At 33.0% G+C, this 18,579-nt stretch overlaps 1 protein-coding gene across 1 annotated transcript in view; it reads right to left on the bottom strand.

The window, feature by feature from the left end:
* Positions 1 to 72: 72 nt before the first annotated feature.
* The window catches only part of LOC107661630 (formin-binding protein 1-like), a 54,930-nt gene continuing 36,423 nt past the window's right edge, over positions 73 to 18,579 (bottom strand). Inside the window, exons 11-21 of the mRNA XM_016451294.1 lie at positions 15,659 to 15,730; positions 12,018 to 12,104; positions 9,352 to 9,366; positions 7,687 to 7,722; positions 6,976 to 6,978; positions 5,291 to 5,400; positions 4,478 to 4,610; positions 4,270 to 4,400; positions 3,960 to 4,111; positions 1,882 to 2,874; positions 73 to 215 (exon numbers count right to left, since the gene is read on the bottom strand). Coding sequence (XP_016306780.1) covers positions 2,696 to 2,874; positions 3,960 to 4,111; positions 4,270 to 4,400; positions 4,478 to 4,610; positions 5,291 to 5,400; positions 6,976 to 6,978; positions 7,687 to 7,722; positions 9,352 to 9,366; positions 12,018 to 12,104; positions 15,659 to 15,730 — 918 coding nt within the window. The 3' untranslated portion in view covers positions 73 to 215; positions 1,882 to 2,695. The remainder of the gene's footprint in view (positions 216 to 1,881; positions 2,875 to 3,959; positions 4,112 to 4,269; positions 4,401 to 4,477; positions 4,611 to 5,290; positions 5,401 to 6,975; positions 6,979 to 7,686; positions 7,723 to 9,351; positions 9,367 to 12,017; positions 12,105 to 15,658; positions 15,731 to 18,579) is intronic.

Genomic DNA, 18,579 nt, shown 5'->3' with positions numbered 1-18,579 from the left:
TATTTCTCTGATTCGCTGTTAAAGTTCCTCTCTACAGCAGGAGAATTTAGGCCGAGAGGTCTCTATAGCCTCTTCCTCTGTTCCTCTCTTTGTTTTGTGTCTGTCTCTCATCTGTCTCACTCTAGGGCGGTTCATGGAGAGTAGGCTGTAGTTTTCCACACATATGGCTGCTGTTTGCCCTGCACCACTGAGTCCTCCTTCCATACTTTACGAATCTGCAGTCATACAAACAAACAAACAAACATATGAAAAACAAAAGCAAAAACATGTTAGACTCGGTGAAGGGATGGATTCATGCCCTCTATGAAAGGCTTTTCAAACTCTAACTAACCCTGGGTTATCTTCTTTTTATTTTTAGTTCATTTCCATTCATGACCCTGGACCACAAAACCAGTCTTAAGGGTCAGAAATTGAGATTTATACATCAAAGCTGAATAAATAAGCTTTCTATTGATGTATGGTTTGTTAGGATCGGACAATATTTGGATGAGATGCAACTTTTTGAAAATCTGGAATCTGAGGGTGCAAAAAAATCTAAATATTGAGAAAATTGCCTTTAAAGTTGTCCAGATGAAGTTCTTAGCAATGCATATTACTAATCAAAAATTAAGTTTTGATATATTTATATATATATTTATATATGTATATCCAAATATACCCCAGCGACTTAAGACTGGTTTTGTGCTCCACGGTCACATTTTACACCAGTGTTGTTTCAGTTATATTTATATACGATTATAGTATTTATTAATATTTTGAATTAGCTGTTATTTTTCATTTTAATTGGAAAGTTCTAGCAATTCTGTTATGTGCTTTTGTCATTTTTATTAGTTTTTGTTTTCTTTTTTTTTTATTTAAGTTTTTAGTTTTAGAATTTTTTGCTTTAGCGACTTATTTTACAAGTTGTCAAGGCAACATTTCAATTTTTTTTTAATGTTTTTACGTTTAAATTTGTCACCTAATATACATTTTATTTCGGCTTTATTCCAATTCACAAAAATGCTTTTTAATAGTTTTATTTTTAATAACTACAAAGCCTCACACAAAACACAAAAAATAGAAATCTTTCCCATAATTTAATAATTTGTTCCTGTGATATATTAATCAGTTCCCTGGTTTTTGGTAAATCATGGTCACAATTTAAATCAATTAAAACAATGTACAACCCGACCACGATTTAACTAAAACAAGGGAATAAATTAATAAGCCCTGAGAACAATTTCTTAATTGCGCTAGTAATTTCAAAACTACAGTGCCAAATGTACACAGCAATTAACCCATGATAAACTAACAGTGTGAAACATGGAACAAGATAATCCAGGGTTAAAAATAACTATGATAAGAAGTGTGAAAAGCCTAAACACACACATATGGCATATATGCTTAAATGAGCTGTACAGTTACAAAATGAACTGGAAAATGACAATAAAAAACACATAGGATTGTTTGTAGGATGACTTATAATATGCATGATTTGTTGGCAAGAGTAATTCAGTGTTCTTGGTTGAACTCAAGAACAAATGTGACCTGAAACACACTCAAACATGCATTTATGCAGTGAAAAACTGCCAAAAACTCACTCAAACACTCATGTTTTTCTCAACAATCAAGATTTGCATGAAGGTTATCCCTCTGTCGGTTTGTGAATTGTATCAGGTTTTTGTGTGCATGTTTGCACCTCATTTTGCAGACAATTCTAACTTAAAGGTGGCACACATAGGTTCATGCATTTTTAAACTGAAATAAAAGTCGGACTTCAACACTTCATTCAGAGGAAATCACACTTGTGCAGTATTAAACTGTTTTAAATGTCAAAGGCAATTCATTCTAGATCTCTTCAGTCACACACTGTTAATGCACTCAACTAGTACTCCGTCTCACCCTCAGAAAGACAAACCCTTCTCCAGGAAAACACATCTGTGAGGAAACATTCAGAAAAGGTTCATATTCACGTCATATTTCATCTCAGCTCTTAGGAATAAAGATCAGGAGCACCAAACATGATTGTGTGGACGTGGCACATACTATGCAATCATGTTTAATGAATGCATACTTTGCTTTTACACATTTATATGATGTTTTTGTAAATCATTTGTTTTTTCCAGGGTTATTTCTTCTTTTTAAGACTCAATATCAAGTACAAGTGTTGAGATTGAATACAATGTCAACAAATAATACAGCTAAAGAAGCAAAAAGGCAGTCTTTGTCTAACACGTGTTACACAAATATATTTTGTGAAAAGGAAATGATACTATTTTATGCGACTTGTAAACTGGTTATTATTACTAGCGCTTGACTAGTGGTTATGAAATTGTTTTTTCGGGGGAAAAACACTAGCATAATTTGACCTTAAGTTCATTTACATATGAAAACATTACAAAAACTTGTATGTGTCTCCTCTTATATGTGTGTGTTGCATTTGTCTATACATTTAGTTGGAGTGATCTAACATGCATTGCTACTCAAAATGACAAGATACTACCGCCATATTAAACTACGGTGGGCTAATATCTAAAACCATCATGTGCTAAGACACATACAATTATTTAGCCATTCAGTTTCAGAAAAAAAGTCTAAAAAGTCACATTGTTGGCTTGGAGAGATTTAGGATCACACACACACACCCTAGCCGTCTCCTTCAGTGTTCATATACACAAACACACTTCTGAGACTTCACAGGACCTAAAGCTTTGGGTCATATGTAGGTTATGGCACCTTTGGCGTTGGAGTCCAGAAAGACCTCGACGTAGGATGAGGGGACGTAACCCTCCTCTTCCTCGTTTCTTCTAACACGCGTCCATCCGTCACCTTTGTCTTCCTCTATTACATACAAGAGCTCACCCTCCGTTACTGAGATGGTGCCTTCATTAACACCTACAGAGAAAATTGGAAGAAAATCAATCAATCAATCCATCAATAAATAATTCAAATATGTATATACAGTGCAGTTTACAAGTTTGTGGTCAATAAGATTATTTCATGTTTTTAAAAGAAGCCTCTCATGCTCATCAGAGCCGCATTTATGTGATAAAAAAATACAGTAAAATCAGTAATATTGTGAAATATTATTACAATTCAAAATAAGTGTTTTCTATTCAAATATGTTTAAAATATAATTTATTCCTGTGATGCAAAGCTGAATTTTCAGCATCATTACTCCAGTCTTCAGTGTCACATGATCTTTCAGAAATCCTTCTAATATGCTGATTTACTGCTCAAGAAACATTTCTTATTATTATCTTATAATGTTGAAAACGGTTGTGCTGCTTCATATTTTTGTGAAAACGCAGATACTTTTTTCAGAATAAGTAGATGAGTAGAAACAGAAATCTTTTGTAATATTTTAAAGGGGTCATATGATGCGATTTCAATTTGTCCTTTCTACAGCATAAACACATTTCATTACACCAAATACACAAAATAATGTTCTTTTTAGCAGCATCATATGACCCCTTTAAATGTCTGTACTATCACTTTTGATCAATTTAATGTGTCCTTGATGAATAAAAGTATTCATTTCTTTAAAAACTATTACTGGCCTCAATATGGTAGCACTTACTATAAGGTTCCATTAGTTAACATGAGTTAATGCATTAACTAACAATTTACTAACAATGCGCATTTCAGTATTTATTAGTTAACAAAAATACAAATGTTCATTTTTAGTTCATACATTGATAGATACATTAATAAAAGTTCAAACAAACTAAAATGAAATGCTTAAGTATTTTTCATGATTATTTATAATGTAGTTAACTGATGTTAACAAATGGAATCTTATTGTAAAGTGTTCCTACACATATATGAAGAAATCACTTTTTTGAGGTTTTATTACTTAAGTACTCAAGTGCTTTGTTGACAAAAGACAGTGAGGCAGCTCACTAGGGTTTGAAATGGAGCCCATATTTTTGTTTAATTATGTATTTATATTGTTTATTATGCATTTATACATGAAATACCTTCAAACGGGTAGAGGGCTTTGCAGGTGCCGATGGTGGGTAGTATTTCTTCATCTGCATCATCAAATTCATCTCCAGACTCCGCCGTTTCGGGCTGGACTTTACTCTGGACCTCAGAACTCGGTTCCTCTGTATAACTGCCATCCGGACTGCTCCATCACACACACGCACACACACACACGTACACAATAACTATAGCACCTGTTTGCAAAGTACTGCGACTGCAAAGTGACTGTAAGTGTATGTATATGTTACTATTAACAATAATAATAATCTTATTTGATAATTTTGTGTGTGTGAGAGTGTGTACCTCTCTCTATCCTGTGCGCAGTTGTTGTTAGTGGTGGGTGGTGTGCTGTTTTGGGTCTCGTACAGGGCACTCGTCCTCCGTGGAGGGTCACTCTTTACTGGCATCCTTCCTTCGACCTCCGCTAACCAGCCCTAAAACACACACACACACTCATTTCCACTGAACTGAAGCTCTCATCCAGGCCTGTGCTGCATTAAATGACACGCACCTCGAATTTCTGAGCCTCCGCCTGCAGTTTCTCAATGTTGTGGCCGATCTCTGCTAACCGAGGGTCCACGCTGTTGGGATCCCCCATCTGTGGGTTCTTTATGTACACTTCCTTCATTTTAGTCAAAGCATCTCTGCAGAGAAAAAATACATATATACATTTTGCTGAATAAAACCTGTCAAACTCTGGCCTAGTCAAAAAATATTGCAGAAGGATTATTGTAGTGCATTTTCTACTGAAATGTCATAATAGGGAGTCTTGATTTTTATGTTATATTCTTGAGTCCTACTGAATATTGCATATCTTTTTCAAAACTCAATTCATATCGTATTGAATAATGTTATGCTGCTGGAAACTTAAAGATGGCTAAAGTTATAGAATTTATTTAAATTTGAGTTCTTTTAGACATAAAGTAATGATGGAAATATATAAATATGTATGCAAATAAATAAGTAAAATAATAAGCATGTAAATAAATAAAATTGTTAATTAATAAATAATAAAGGTTGCAAATGTATGCAAATAAATAAAATAAGTAAATAAATATGTAAATAAATATAATAAGTAAATAAATAAATAAATACATAAAAAATAAAATAAAACAAGAAAGTAATTGGTAGGCAGGAATAATATAAAAATCAGAAAAAGTGTACAATCTGCTATAAAAGTATCAATACTTTGTAAAATAAGCTGACAAAGTCTTTTGACTTTTGAAAGAGTCTTTATTACTGTCTATGTATCCACTGGGATTTTTGACTAGTCAGTGTATGACAGGATATAGGAGTTTGTGTGTGTTTGTCCATGTCTGTGTACCTCTGGTCCATCTCTTTCTGTATGTCTTTATTGATGTCGTCAATCTTCGACTGAAGCTTCTTCCTTCTCTGCTCTGGAGGAAGATGACTGAAGTCCTCAGGATTTGAACCCTATGAGGAGACAGAGAGGATGACAGACAAACAGTGAGTATCTGCCCTTAAAATAACTGACACTGTCCTGTTCTGCCAATACATAAACTAATATGCATATGTATAAACGGGGCGGGTCAAACCAGGACACATCCAATCACATCAAGTGGCTATTAAAGAATCTTCTGTTCCTGTCATCTGGTTGGCTAGCTGCCTTTGGGAAGGAGCCAATCAGCTTTCAAATCAAGTGTTTATCAAAGACAAACCAGATGAGATAATTAAATCTAAGATCAATGATTAACCTATTCAGTCCAATGCCAACAACAACATCGATTAAACAGTTCTCATAAAATAAACTCTTATCTTGCTCACTCATCTTTGAAATCTGATTCTGGTTGATCAGAGAGATTTAGTTTGGATCTGTCCTTATGTGCCCTCTTTCTCGCTGTTCCTGTCTACATTAATGTATCAATACTGATTGAACACTTCATCACTGCTTTTTCCACATTAGTTCTCTCTGACGGGCATTATTTGCCATTATTTCAACCACATGGTGGCGCTAAAGAGCCGTGAATTTGGGAAGGTTAAACCTGCTGCAATGATTTTTAACCCTATGAAGCCTACTGTATCATATTTGATACACACATTTAAGGCCTCACATTTAAATGATCAACATGATTAAAATTCTACACAATCTACTACATGCCTTCTATCATCTGATGGATACTTTGTTTAACAAAGTAAAAAGCCTTTTAGTATAAATGAGGTCATGGTACATGTCTTTTTGCTGTGAAATCTTAGTAAACGTGTGGATAACTTTTATATTGATAGCAATATTTCAAGATGAACACATTATTATTATTATTATTATTATTATTATTTGTTAATCTATCAGTCATCATTGCACTGCATCGCATTATATGTTTTGATCATAAATCTATGCATTTAAATATCATCTTACTCAGACAAATTACTGGGAGATTTAGAGTGAAAACTGATATTTGCATACATTTTATGTAAGTATTCTGCTATACTTTTTATAAAGATCTCATTGATTTACAAGCTATCAGAATTTCATCTTACTTTTTGGCCATATAAATATCAGAAGCTGCACCAAATTGCATATTTTTGCTCCGTTTGAGGCTGAATGAATTTTTTTCTTCCTCATGTATGAGCTCCATATTATTATCTATTTATCATCCATATGAGCCACAAGAGACTGAGTTATCAAATACGATACTCAACAAATAACACACATGCAAACTTTTATTTGAAGATTTGATCAAATGTTCAATAAACTGTACCAAAAAAAAAAAAAGTTTGGACTGAATAGATCTTTCTACAGTCCTGCCCACAGGTCAATGCAAATGCTAAAAGGTCAAAGGTCACATGGCAGGCACATCGACCTTACCCCTTCTTCCACATCACCATCCTGTCATGCAACAATAAACAACCAGATTTATCTGAGCATGCATTGCACTGTCACTCAAAATACAGTTAAATAAAACCACAAAATCAGTCCAGGCAAATTTTAAAAATTAATAATCAAGAGCTACACAAGCACAATATACATGCTACACTCACTGTTGTACTCACCCTCTTCAAAACAAAGACAAATTGTTAAAATAAAATGTTAAATATGTAACATTTTGATTCTTTACAAATAAAAATAGATCTAAATAAAATAAAACCAACTCAAAGAAATTATATGGATCAATATATGCATATCTATAAACAGATTGATGATTAAATATAACCAAACATTACCTGCAGTGTAATAGTCAACTAAATCATACTACACCATCAGTGATTCAATAATCACACGTAAAAAGTTTTGGGCGGGGCTAAAATAGCAAGACACTCCCTGATTGGTTAAGATACTTGATTTATTCTAATCACTGATAATTATTAATAACACTAATATTTTACATTATTTTTTTCACCCTCATGTCATTAAAAACCAATCTGACTTCATTTCTTCGGTGACGCACAAAATAAGATATTTTGCACAATTTGCATGCTGCTCTTTTCCACATAATGAAAGTGAAATGTAAAATTAAGCATGTCCCACAGAAAAAAAAATCAAGCCAAAGGTTTAGGAAGACATAAAATAAAGACTATATAATAATTTTGCACGTGAACTATCCCTTTAACTTACACTATAACTACATTCAAAATGATGACATTTCAGCATATTATGCCACACATCTGGATAGGGATCAAATTAATCAAGTTATTTGAAACATATAAAGACCGAATCAGGGACAGATAAATAAACACAGGGACAAAGAAAGGGTTTCAGATCACCTCAATAAGGTTCCGCACGTGGGCATTGAGTGAGAGCTACACAGAGGGACAGTCACAACGGCAACAAGACAAAACAAAACAGACATCAACAAAAAGATAAATCAGACAACAACATGGTTTTGAACTTAAATACACACGAAGGTAAAATTAAATAGCAAAACAATACCAGAAGTGTCGTTAAAGGGATAGTTCACCCAAAAATGAAAATGTGCTGTTCATTTACTCACCCTCAGGCCATTCAAGATGTAGGCGACTTTGTTATTTTTTTTTATTTTTTTAAGTAGAACAGTAAAGAAGATTTTTAGCTGAAACTGTGGTCCTTGGTGAATCATAAAATGCAAGTCAATGGCTACCGTGACTTTGAGAGTCAAAAAAGCATATACAGGCAAGGCCAAATTAATACCCGTGGCTCCTGACAATATATTGAGGTCTTATGAAGCGAAATGATTGGTCTGTGCAAGAAACTGAACATTATTTCTAACATTATTACCTCTAATTCATAGCTTCAGGCAAACAGGGAAATCGGATTCTTTTCCACAAATTGCTTCTTTCAGATCGTTCATTTAAATGAACTAGTTCAATTCACTCATTTGTTTACGTAATCATGCAATGACGTATATGCAATTATATTATTAAAGCACCCAATAATGATGTAAAACATGGATGTTTTACATGTCCAGAGCATATAGTGAATAAACTTGTCTCCATCAACTCGCCTTTTTACATAAACAATGAGAAACCATAAAACTTTCATTTGGCCCCTTCGTTCAAGTGCTTAGCTCACGTATGCGCATATCAGCAGCTCATTGGTCTTCGGTCCGAGTCAAGCGGAGTCAGATCTGGAGCCCTGAATGAGTTGCCAAAAACCAGCATTACAGGATCATATACACTGATATTTTGGCTCGTTCTGAGTCTGAAAGTGAGTTTTGATTGAGCAACTTGTAGATCTGTGCTGCTCGAGTCGTGAACTGTTTCAGATGGTTCAGTCCGATGTGGTGAACTGGTTTATTCAGTTCACTAAAAAGAATCAGTTCAAAAGAATGATTTGTTCGCAAACCGGACATCACTCTGGACCGTTTGCCTGGATTACAGGTAATAATGTTGTAAATAATGTTCAGTTTCTTGCACAGACTGATCGTTTTGCTTCATAAGACCTCAATATATTGTCAGGAGAACTGGTATTAATTTTGCATTGCCTGCATACACTGTAAAAAATTATTGTGATTTTAACAGTAAAAGAATGAAATACGGTATTTTATTGTGAATTTAAGTTAAGTCTGTAAAACCTACAATGTTGCTACCATATTTTTTACGGTGAAGTTCTGGCAACCACAGCTGCCGGTATTTTACCGTAAATGTCACAGATTTTTTTTTTACAGTGTATGTTTTTTTGACTCTCAAAGTGCTGATAGCCCCTGACTTGCATTTTATGAATCCCCAACTACCAACTGTTCTACTGAAGAAGAAAAAAGTGATCTTGGATGGCCTGAGGGTGATTAAATTAACAACAAATTTTCATTTTTGGGTGAACTACCCTTGTAAACAAAAATAACCATAAGGGTTGAACACAAAGGAACAAAGCGATGTTAAAGGACCATGTGTTACTACAGCGACGGACATGCTACGGTCATGCCGCTTCTGACATGCTACTGAGGTCATGCTTACCAGCTTTAAAGAGAGCTTCTCACGGACGAAAAGAGAGAGCGATCGAGGGAATGAACCGAGAGAAGAGAGAAAACATCAGAGGGAGCAACTTCAGACCAGTGTACACGTCATACACACGCATGCAGGTGTGTTCATGCCTTATGATGTCATTGATGAAGCTCACTACATCACAGTTCACTTTTGGCCAGCCATCAGTATTTTGTGCTCCGTCATAAAACAGATTTCTGCTGGCAGAGCCATGGGAAATCAAGTTGAAAGCCTCACTTTGGCACTTGAATGGAGAAAATGTCGCATTAGCGGAAGTACAGGCCTTCTATGCGCATTTATATTCCAGAAACTTGAAATATTCCAGAATGTTCTAAACATTTAAAGGGACAGTCCACTAAAAAAATTAAAATTCTGTCATCATTTACTTACCCTCATGTCATTCAAGACCTGTATGCATTTCTTTCTTCTGTGGAACACAAAAGAAGATATTTTGAAGAATGTTTGTAACCAAATGGTTTCCGTTCCCCTTTTCTTCCATTATATGGACTAAAATACTATGGGAGTCTATGGGAACCAAAACTCTTTGTTGCCAACATTCTTCAGAGAAATGCATACAGGTTTGGAATGACCTGACAGAATGTTCATTTTGGGTTGACTGTCTCTTTAAGGTTAAGTTGATAAATTCAAAATTGTAATGTTGCAATTTTTAGCAATATTTTACTTAATTATTCAACAAAACCGTTTTACTGCTGTAGCTTGATGCATTTGCATACAACGAGAAAAAATAGGATGCAATTTGACTTTATTCATCAGGAATTGACTGCCATTTTCTTTTCATGCAGTGAACTTCAGCAGGTACCAATGAACCAGTTATTTCACACAATGTTACAGAGTCACATGAGGATGACATCATCAGTCCTAAAGCAATAGTCAGTCAATAAACAGAACACATCAGGGATGGGTGTACAAGAGAGAAGACAGAGGAAAGAGAAACAAAAATTAAAATATTCTGAATAAATGGGCTTGTTTTTGCGGCAGCCGTCACACCAGAGAGGATTCTGGGTAATCGTACCTGAGAAGGGATCTCAAAACAAAGCAATTCATGGAGGAAAAGTAGAAGTGTGGTAAAAATGTGAAGTAAACAATTGGTTTTGACTGAACACTTGAGATTACTAAATTATTATTATTATAATCAAGAGATTAATAAGAGATTATTTTAAACGAAAAGCATGACATAAAATGAGACATAAATAACTATGTGAATAAAAAAATGTTAATATATAATTTAAAAACAAAATATTAAACATAATAAAATGTAAATATAAAGATAATTTAAAAAAGTATGATTATGCAAAATACAGAATATAGATTTTTTATTTTATTTTATTAAAATGTATTAAAATATGCAAAACACATGAAAATTAGGAAGTATATTTATTTATATATTTATTTTGTGGACTTTGGAAAATATTATTTTATTTAAAAAAAACTAGATAAAATACACGTGTATAATTACCTATGCAAATAAAAAACAACACATATAATCTAAAAACAAAATAATAAAAATGAATTAAAATATATAAAAAAATAGCTAGTTTGTTTATTTATTGACTGCACTTTGGAATAAAGCATAAAGCATGATTATGAAAAAATAAATTATTATGAAGCTATGAGAGCAACAACCTCTGATTTTGTCAAAACTATTTCTGTGAAGACTTTTCTCTGGACTTCTTTATATTTTAGGGTGCTCAAACTATGGAGCTATTTTCTGAGGTTTTGACAAATGTATAAATGCACTGACAAGACGTAACATGTTTAAAGACTTTTCAAACTCATGAATGCGCAAACAGGATGTAGAATTCAACGCGTTTGTAACAGACATAGATAGTGAATACAGACGGGATTGTTTGTGTGAACGTGATGTACATATAGAGATAAACATCCAATATCTCAAAGCAGCGAAATGACACCAAAAGGGGTGAATTCTGAATGTATCCTTGTGTGTGAGAAAGTGTTACGAGCACCAGAAGGGTCAAAGATGATCGTGAATGCGCTAGGCTTGCATTCAGAAGTCACACTCGTGACACTTTGAGAATTAACCCCTCCCACACAAGCTGATTTGCTGCCAGAGCACAGGGGCGGAGCCAGTCTGCTGGAGTTGCACGTGGGAGGTGGGGTCAAAAGCCGGAAGAGCCAATGAGAGAGTCAGTTGATGATGATGTAACTTTTCTCAATTACAAATGGATTTTAATACCGAATATCAGACATTAACCTCATTCATGGGAAGAATTCAAAGTGATACAAATTAATGAAGAAATTCAGATTTTTTTTTAACAATATCACATTAATTAAAAAAAAAAAAAAAAACACTAAATGAGATTAAGTCTGTTAAATGTATTAACTCTATTTCAGATATCATTCAAGCACACACACACACCTCTGTTTCAATAATAAAAAAAAAATAATAATAATCTGTACTAATAATAATCAAAAACTAACCCGAACAGCAAATTAATAATAATATTTTAATAAAAATATAATAAATTGATTTTAAATTGAATTGATTTTCCCCAAAAAGAGGTTTTTGTCATATTTAGCTCACTTTTATGGATACATTTGTACATCTAAGTATGAATAAGTAAACCCACACACACTCTTGCCTCCTCTCACACACTTACGACATATTGCCTGGCCTCGAAAGCATATGTAGGCCGACCGAGAGTCCTCTTCATGATTTCTTTATTATAATAGAGAGACTGGGCAGACTGCAGCAAAGAATAAACCCTAATTAAACACACACACACTCACGCATAACTATACAAACACACACTCGCTTGCACACACCATCACTCTACAAACACACTTTAATACAAAAATATACAATAAAAACATTTATACACTAGAACAAACACACATACACACATTTGTGTCAATAAACCTGCATACATATATAATTCAAACACACACACACACACCTAACTGACTATCAGGCACCAAAACAAACTCACAGACACACTGATATCATTCTTCAAGATGTTCACTGATTATTATAGTCTTACATAATAAATAAGTATGTGACATGCTCTAGTGTGTATATTACAGTCTACTAGAGTAGCCAGCAAAAAATAACATACATTATTAAAACAAATCCAACTTCTTCAATAACAATGCTCTAAAACACTACCACTGAAGTTTGGGGTCAGTAAGACTTTTTCATGTTTTTGAAAGAAGTCCCTTATATGTTCACCAAGGCTGCATTTATTTTATTAAAAATACAGAAAAAATAGTAATATTGTCAACTATTATTACAATTTAAAATAACTGTCTTCTATTTGAATATATTGCCAAATGTAATTTATTCCTGTGATGCAAAGCAGAATTTTCAGCATCATTACTCATGTTGTACAGACGTGACAGTTTTAAAGAAGATGCGCTGCCCAAATTTGGAAGCTCTTTTCATTAACTGTAAGCCTTATGTATGTATGTATGTATGTATGTATGTATGTATGTATGTATGTATGCATGTATGTATGTACCAGGAGCACCTTAAAAAACCACAACAAATTCCTCGTGTGTTTGCACACCTGGCGAATAAAGCTAATTCTGATTCTGATTCTGATTACTCAAATCATTTTAAGAAACATTTATTATTATTATTATTATCAATGTTGAAAACAAAGCTTTTTAGGATTCTCGGATGAATAGAAAGTTCAAAAGAACAGTACTTATTCAAAACAGAAATCTTTTGTAAGATTATAAATACTACATTTACTATCACTTTTGATCAATTTCATGCATTCTTGCTGAATATAAGCCTTCATTTTATTCTGACCTCAAACCTTCAAAGAGTAGTGTACATCAAATCATATAAACCATAAACACATATATTATAAATAAGCCGGGAGCACAAATGACGACAATGAACGTGTCAAAGACCTTCATATGTTCAAGTTTATTCCTCTATTTTTAATCATTTGTGTCTATAACATCATTCGATATCTGATTCAGGCATCACTGTTGTGTCTGTATATGCTAAAAATGTGGACAATAAGTTTCATATAGCTCTGTCAGCATGATGAACCTTCCTGTTTGACGCAGGAATGGCCAAAAATAAGAAATGATAAATCAGTTTTTTGTTTTGTTCACTGACCATCAATTCTTTGAAAAGATACAAAATATGTGAGATTTGCACAGGGACATGGGAAAGCGGGATTTGCTCCGTTATCTGCTGTGTTTTGTGTCTGTTATCTTGCAAAGTCATTCAGAAGTCCGAATCTCACACACGCGGAAACACGCGGACGGCCTTCCTGAAGGGAAGGTGAATCTGGTCTGACTTTATCAGAAAGTCACATGTCAGCGTGTGTGTAAATAGAAGACATTGTTTCTGAGAGTTTGTGTGCGTGAAATCGCATTACTCAGGATAAACCTGTATGTTTGAGCACCCGTTTTTATTTGATCTGTCACCGCAGGGTGCCTCTGACTGGCGCCCCGTGTCTGAAAACGTGAGACAGTGAAACCATGGTAAACGCAAACAACGAAACATAAACGAGAGAGAGAGAGAGAGAGAGAGAGAGAGACAGACTGACAGAGAGAGAGAAAGAGAAGGCAGAGTGGATTTCATCGGCTGCGTGAGGAGGAGGAAAAAGGAGCCGAAAGATATAAACAATTCCACTGCTGCTTCCAGAATCCAAGTCACTGCATGACATCATCGCCTGAGGAATCTGAGTCACACTGTGACATCATCGCTTCAGAAGCCAATGCTGCCTTCAAAGTCGATATTTAGTCAAACTATTGTAGGAAAAACATTTCAATTTCATATTTCATTCTCACATTTCCATAAAGACAGGAAGAGTTTTTAGCACTATTGCAACAAAATAAAGGGTGAGGAATAATATAATTTAATTTAGCATAATTTAATATAATACAATATTCAAATTTAAGCTTTTTTTGTTGTAAAAAAGTCAGTTGTTTTCTAAAATGCTTGCTGTGATGGCTGATGACGGCCATATTGGGGACTGTGTTTTGTTAACTAAAAATAAAACTTTTTTTTTTTTTTAAATGCATTAATTAAAATTACATTGAAATTAAATAACATAACATGGAAATAGCATAAATATGGAAATAGCATAATAACATAAATTTGGATAAGTTCAACTTAAAAACTTAGCAACTAACTGAAATAATAAGTTTAAGTACTAAAGTTACTAAACCTAAAACTGAAATAAAATAAATAAAAGCTAAATAGAAATATATATGAAAAATAATAATAAAAATGACAAAAGCACATAACAAAATTACTAAAACGTAAATGAAAATACATAAAAATATATTAAAATATTAAAATAAATATTACAATATAATAAAAAAAATCTAAATATAAAATTTAAAAAAACTAAAACTGAAATAAATTAAAGCTAAATAGAAATTGAAAAAACTACTAAAAAAGACAAAATAACATAACAAAATTACAAAAACAAAAAATACATAAAATAAAAAAGTAAAAATTGAAATTGAAAATGAAAATGAAAGTGTAAATATAACTATAAATATAAAAATATAATATAAAACTGAAATAAAACAAAGCTAAATATAAATATTTTTTATAAAAATAACAAAAGCACATAAATATTAAAAATAAAAAAGTAAAAATTGAAAAATAAAAAATGTAAAATATAAAATCTAATTCAAAATATTAATAATAATAATATTAAAATAACACTGATTGGGGCAGTGATTCTTGGTTATAAAAAATACAAATTGTAAACATAAATACCACATTTATTCAAAATCTATTTTATTCAAATTTACAATTATTAACAGTATTAAAAATGAATAAATATAAATAAATAAATATTATTGATAGGTCTATAATATTATAGATAAATATAAAAAATAAACATTTTATAATATAACCACTGTATCCTATCCAGAAACCAGAATTAATTTAATTAATTAATTAATTAAAACTAGAATCACTGAAAAATAAATAACATAAAATAAAGAAATAAATTAATAAAATCTTTTTTTCCTTATGAAATCATCTCAGGGCACAGAAAAATCCTAAAGAATCACCTACATATGATTATTCAGTCATGACTTAAAAGCAGCATTAGTCAAATCAATGGGTTGTTTTGCATTTAGAATATGATGCAAAAACCACCTCAAAATGATAATTCGGCTCCTTTTTCTTTATGCAAATGAACACTGACATGACAGCACAGGCGATGACAGGCACAGAGCGGCACACACACACACACACACACACTCACATCAACACGCATGTGGAAGACATGGATCGCCAGCATGCACGGATACTTACCCCGCGCCGGAGGCTCCTGAAGCAGTGCATTTTGGGCTTGGAGGTCATGAGGTCGTTGAATCGGTGGTTACAGAGAGAGAGAGAGAGAGAGAGGGTGGGACCAAATCGATCCGGAAAGAGGTAAACAAAAAAGGAGGGGGAACACAAAACAAGAGAAATAAGGACCCAAAAATGAAACGAATTAATCAATTAATCAATTAATAGAACAAAGGAGAACGCAAACTTAAAAGGAACGTAAAAGAAACGGCAACTGAAAGAAACGCGCTGCAGCTGTGGTGTTATTAACCCTGTGAGCGAGAGAGTTAGTGCGTTAAACTCTGTCCTGTACATCAGGGGTCACATGCAGGGGTCAGATCACTGCAGAACCATTTGAAGGGACGGTTCACCCAAAAATAAACGTCACCTCAGTGACTGTCGGTCTTCCGTGGAACATAAAAGGTGATTTTTCAATGTAATGGAAGCAAATGGGGACCATGGGCTTCAAAAATGACAAAAAGCCCTGTAAAAGTAGTACATATGACTATATTCCAGGTCTTCTGAAACCAAACAACAGCTTTGTGTGAGAAAAAGACCTAAAGTCATTATTCACTAATAATCTGTCACCGATAATTCACCTTTTTGTCAGTTAAGTTTAAATTTTAAGTACTTTTATTGGTAGGATTGTGTTTGCATGGCAATAACAATAAACAAATATTACTGAAATAATTAATTAATTAATTTTATTTACAGTATATCTATATATATAGTCATTTATCAATATATTAAGAAAGAAAAAAACAAAATAATACATTTATTTATTTACTTATTTCATTTATTTAAAAATACAAATATTAGTTTAGCAAATGTACAAAATTATATTAGAAAAAAATATATATTAGAAAAAATACTGAAATTATAAAATAAAATGTAAAAACTAATAATAATAATTAACAAGTGTGCATGTGTGTTTGTGTGTATTAGTCATTTTTCAATACATTATGAAGAAAACAATAAAAATAAATAAAATAAAAATAAGATTTAAACATTCAATACATTACAAATAACAAAAAATGTAATATATGCACATGGACGGACTTAGTTGGTTAGCAGTAGTTGGTTTCTGACGGTGTGCAGCTGAAAAAAGAATTTTAGCTACAGTTAATGAACTGTCTTCCACCAGTAACATCTGCATTTGATCTGTTTTTTTAAGAACTATAAATCTCTGGCAAAGTATTTCTCGCCTTTTTGTCACTTTTTGAAGTTTGACAGCCATGGTCACCATCCACTTTCATTGTATGGCAAAAGAGCAGCATAAATGTTCCTTTTCTCTTTTTGTGTTCCAAGAAAGAAAGTCAGTCAATGAGGGTGAGCAGACGATGACAGCGTTTTCATTTCTGGCTGAACTGTCCCTTTAACAAACATTGCATGCACAGCACACACACACACACACACACACACACATACTCTCCTCTACAGCACAAAAACTGATTTCACTGATTTCTCTCTCTCTTTCACTTTCTTATTAGCGAGCTCCCCAAAGCGTAATGGAGAAATTAATGAGCGTGCGTTCTGGGAGAGCTCACATTAACGGTTCAGTTCCCAACAGACTAGACAACCTGCTAAAACATCACAGACAAAATCTGCCCTCTATGCATTAGGAAAAACCGAGATAAGTCGAAATCTACACAAGTGTGCCCAGTACCACAGGAAATCAAAATTACGTGTGCAATAATGCACTTACGATGGAAGTCCATTGAGCAATGTGTCGCATAACCAGAAGTAGTCCTACCACTAAAAGAATGATTTACACAACTTTACAGCTCAAATAACACATTTTGCACAAAATAAATAATTGCTTCAGAATAAATATGAGATGCACATTTGTTATTTTAACCCTTCCAGAATATCTTGCCCTATTTTAGTATTATTTATATACTATTAAAGCATTAATTCATTTTGAATTAGCTTTTATTTTATATTTCCATTTTAATTGTGGTTTAATTTTTACAAATGTTATGTGCTATTGTCACTTTAAATGGTAATTAAAATAGCTAAATCTATTAAAAAAAACTTTAGTTAAAAATAATTGATAAGAAAAAAACAATAAGTAGAAATAAATAACAAGCATAAATTCCTGGCTTTTCAATTACACTCTCAAAAATAAAGGTATTCCTATTTACATTTTATTTTTTATTTATTCAATTATTTTTAGTAATTTAAGTACATCAACCTGTTTTATTTAAGTTTTTTTCCATTTCAATTTTTTTTTGTTTAGGTGTAATATATCTAATATGTATATTTTGTTTTATTTCAGCTTTATTTTACTTAACGCGAAAATTATTTCAATGTTTTAGATCTACTTAACAACACTCCTGGCCCACAGACTTCCCATGTAAGAGCATTACTGAAAACAGCATTTCTCCGTGTTTTTCCAAAGTTGAGCTGATTTCCTGTGGTAATCAACAGCATGTCACAGATGCTGCCAACACAGCTTAACTCGTACTGAACACAGAAGAGTCCTATAATCTTTACCGTCATACATAAACACAAGAAACATTTCAACATCTAACCCTCTAGAACATTCGAATTTTGTCAATATCATCTGCTTGCCTTTCATGCATAAACGCCATTAATCAGATCCAGTTCTGCACAAGATGTGTGTGCGTTTAGTGTTTAGACTAATATTATTGAATGTGGTTTCTAAGTAAAGTCTCCTAATAATGTTTTGTGTTATTCCTGACCACAAACAGACACGTTACACACACAGGATAGACGTGAACTGACAAACACAGGCTATGATTGGAACAGCATACTACATACTTCTATTACTATTTAGACACTATGTGCGATATGCAAATGTCCTACTACCGTACATTTGCCAAAATGCGCAGCATACAACAAAACACACCATATGGAGCATGATATCCCATAATGCAATGCGC

This window comes from Sinocyclocheilus anshuiensis, unplaced genomic scaffold (assembly GCF_001515605.1).
Source record: "Sinocyclocheilus anshuiensis isolate Anshui unplaced genomic scaffold, SAMN03320099.WGS_v1.1 scaffold1425, whole genome shotgun sequence".
NCBI classification, from domain to species: Eukaryota; Metazoa; Chordata; class Actinopteri; order Cypriniformes; family Cyprinidae; genus Sinocyclocheilus; species Sinocyclocheilus anshuiensis.
Note: the sequence above shows the minus strand (reverse complement) of the source record. Positions and strands in the feature narration are given on the sequence as shown.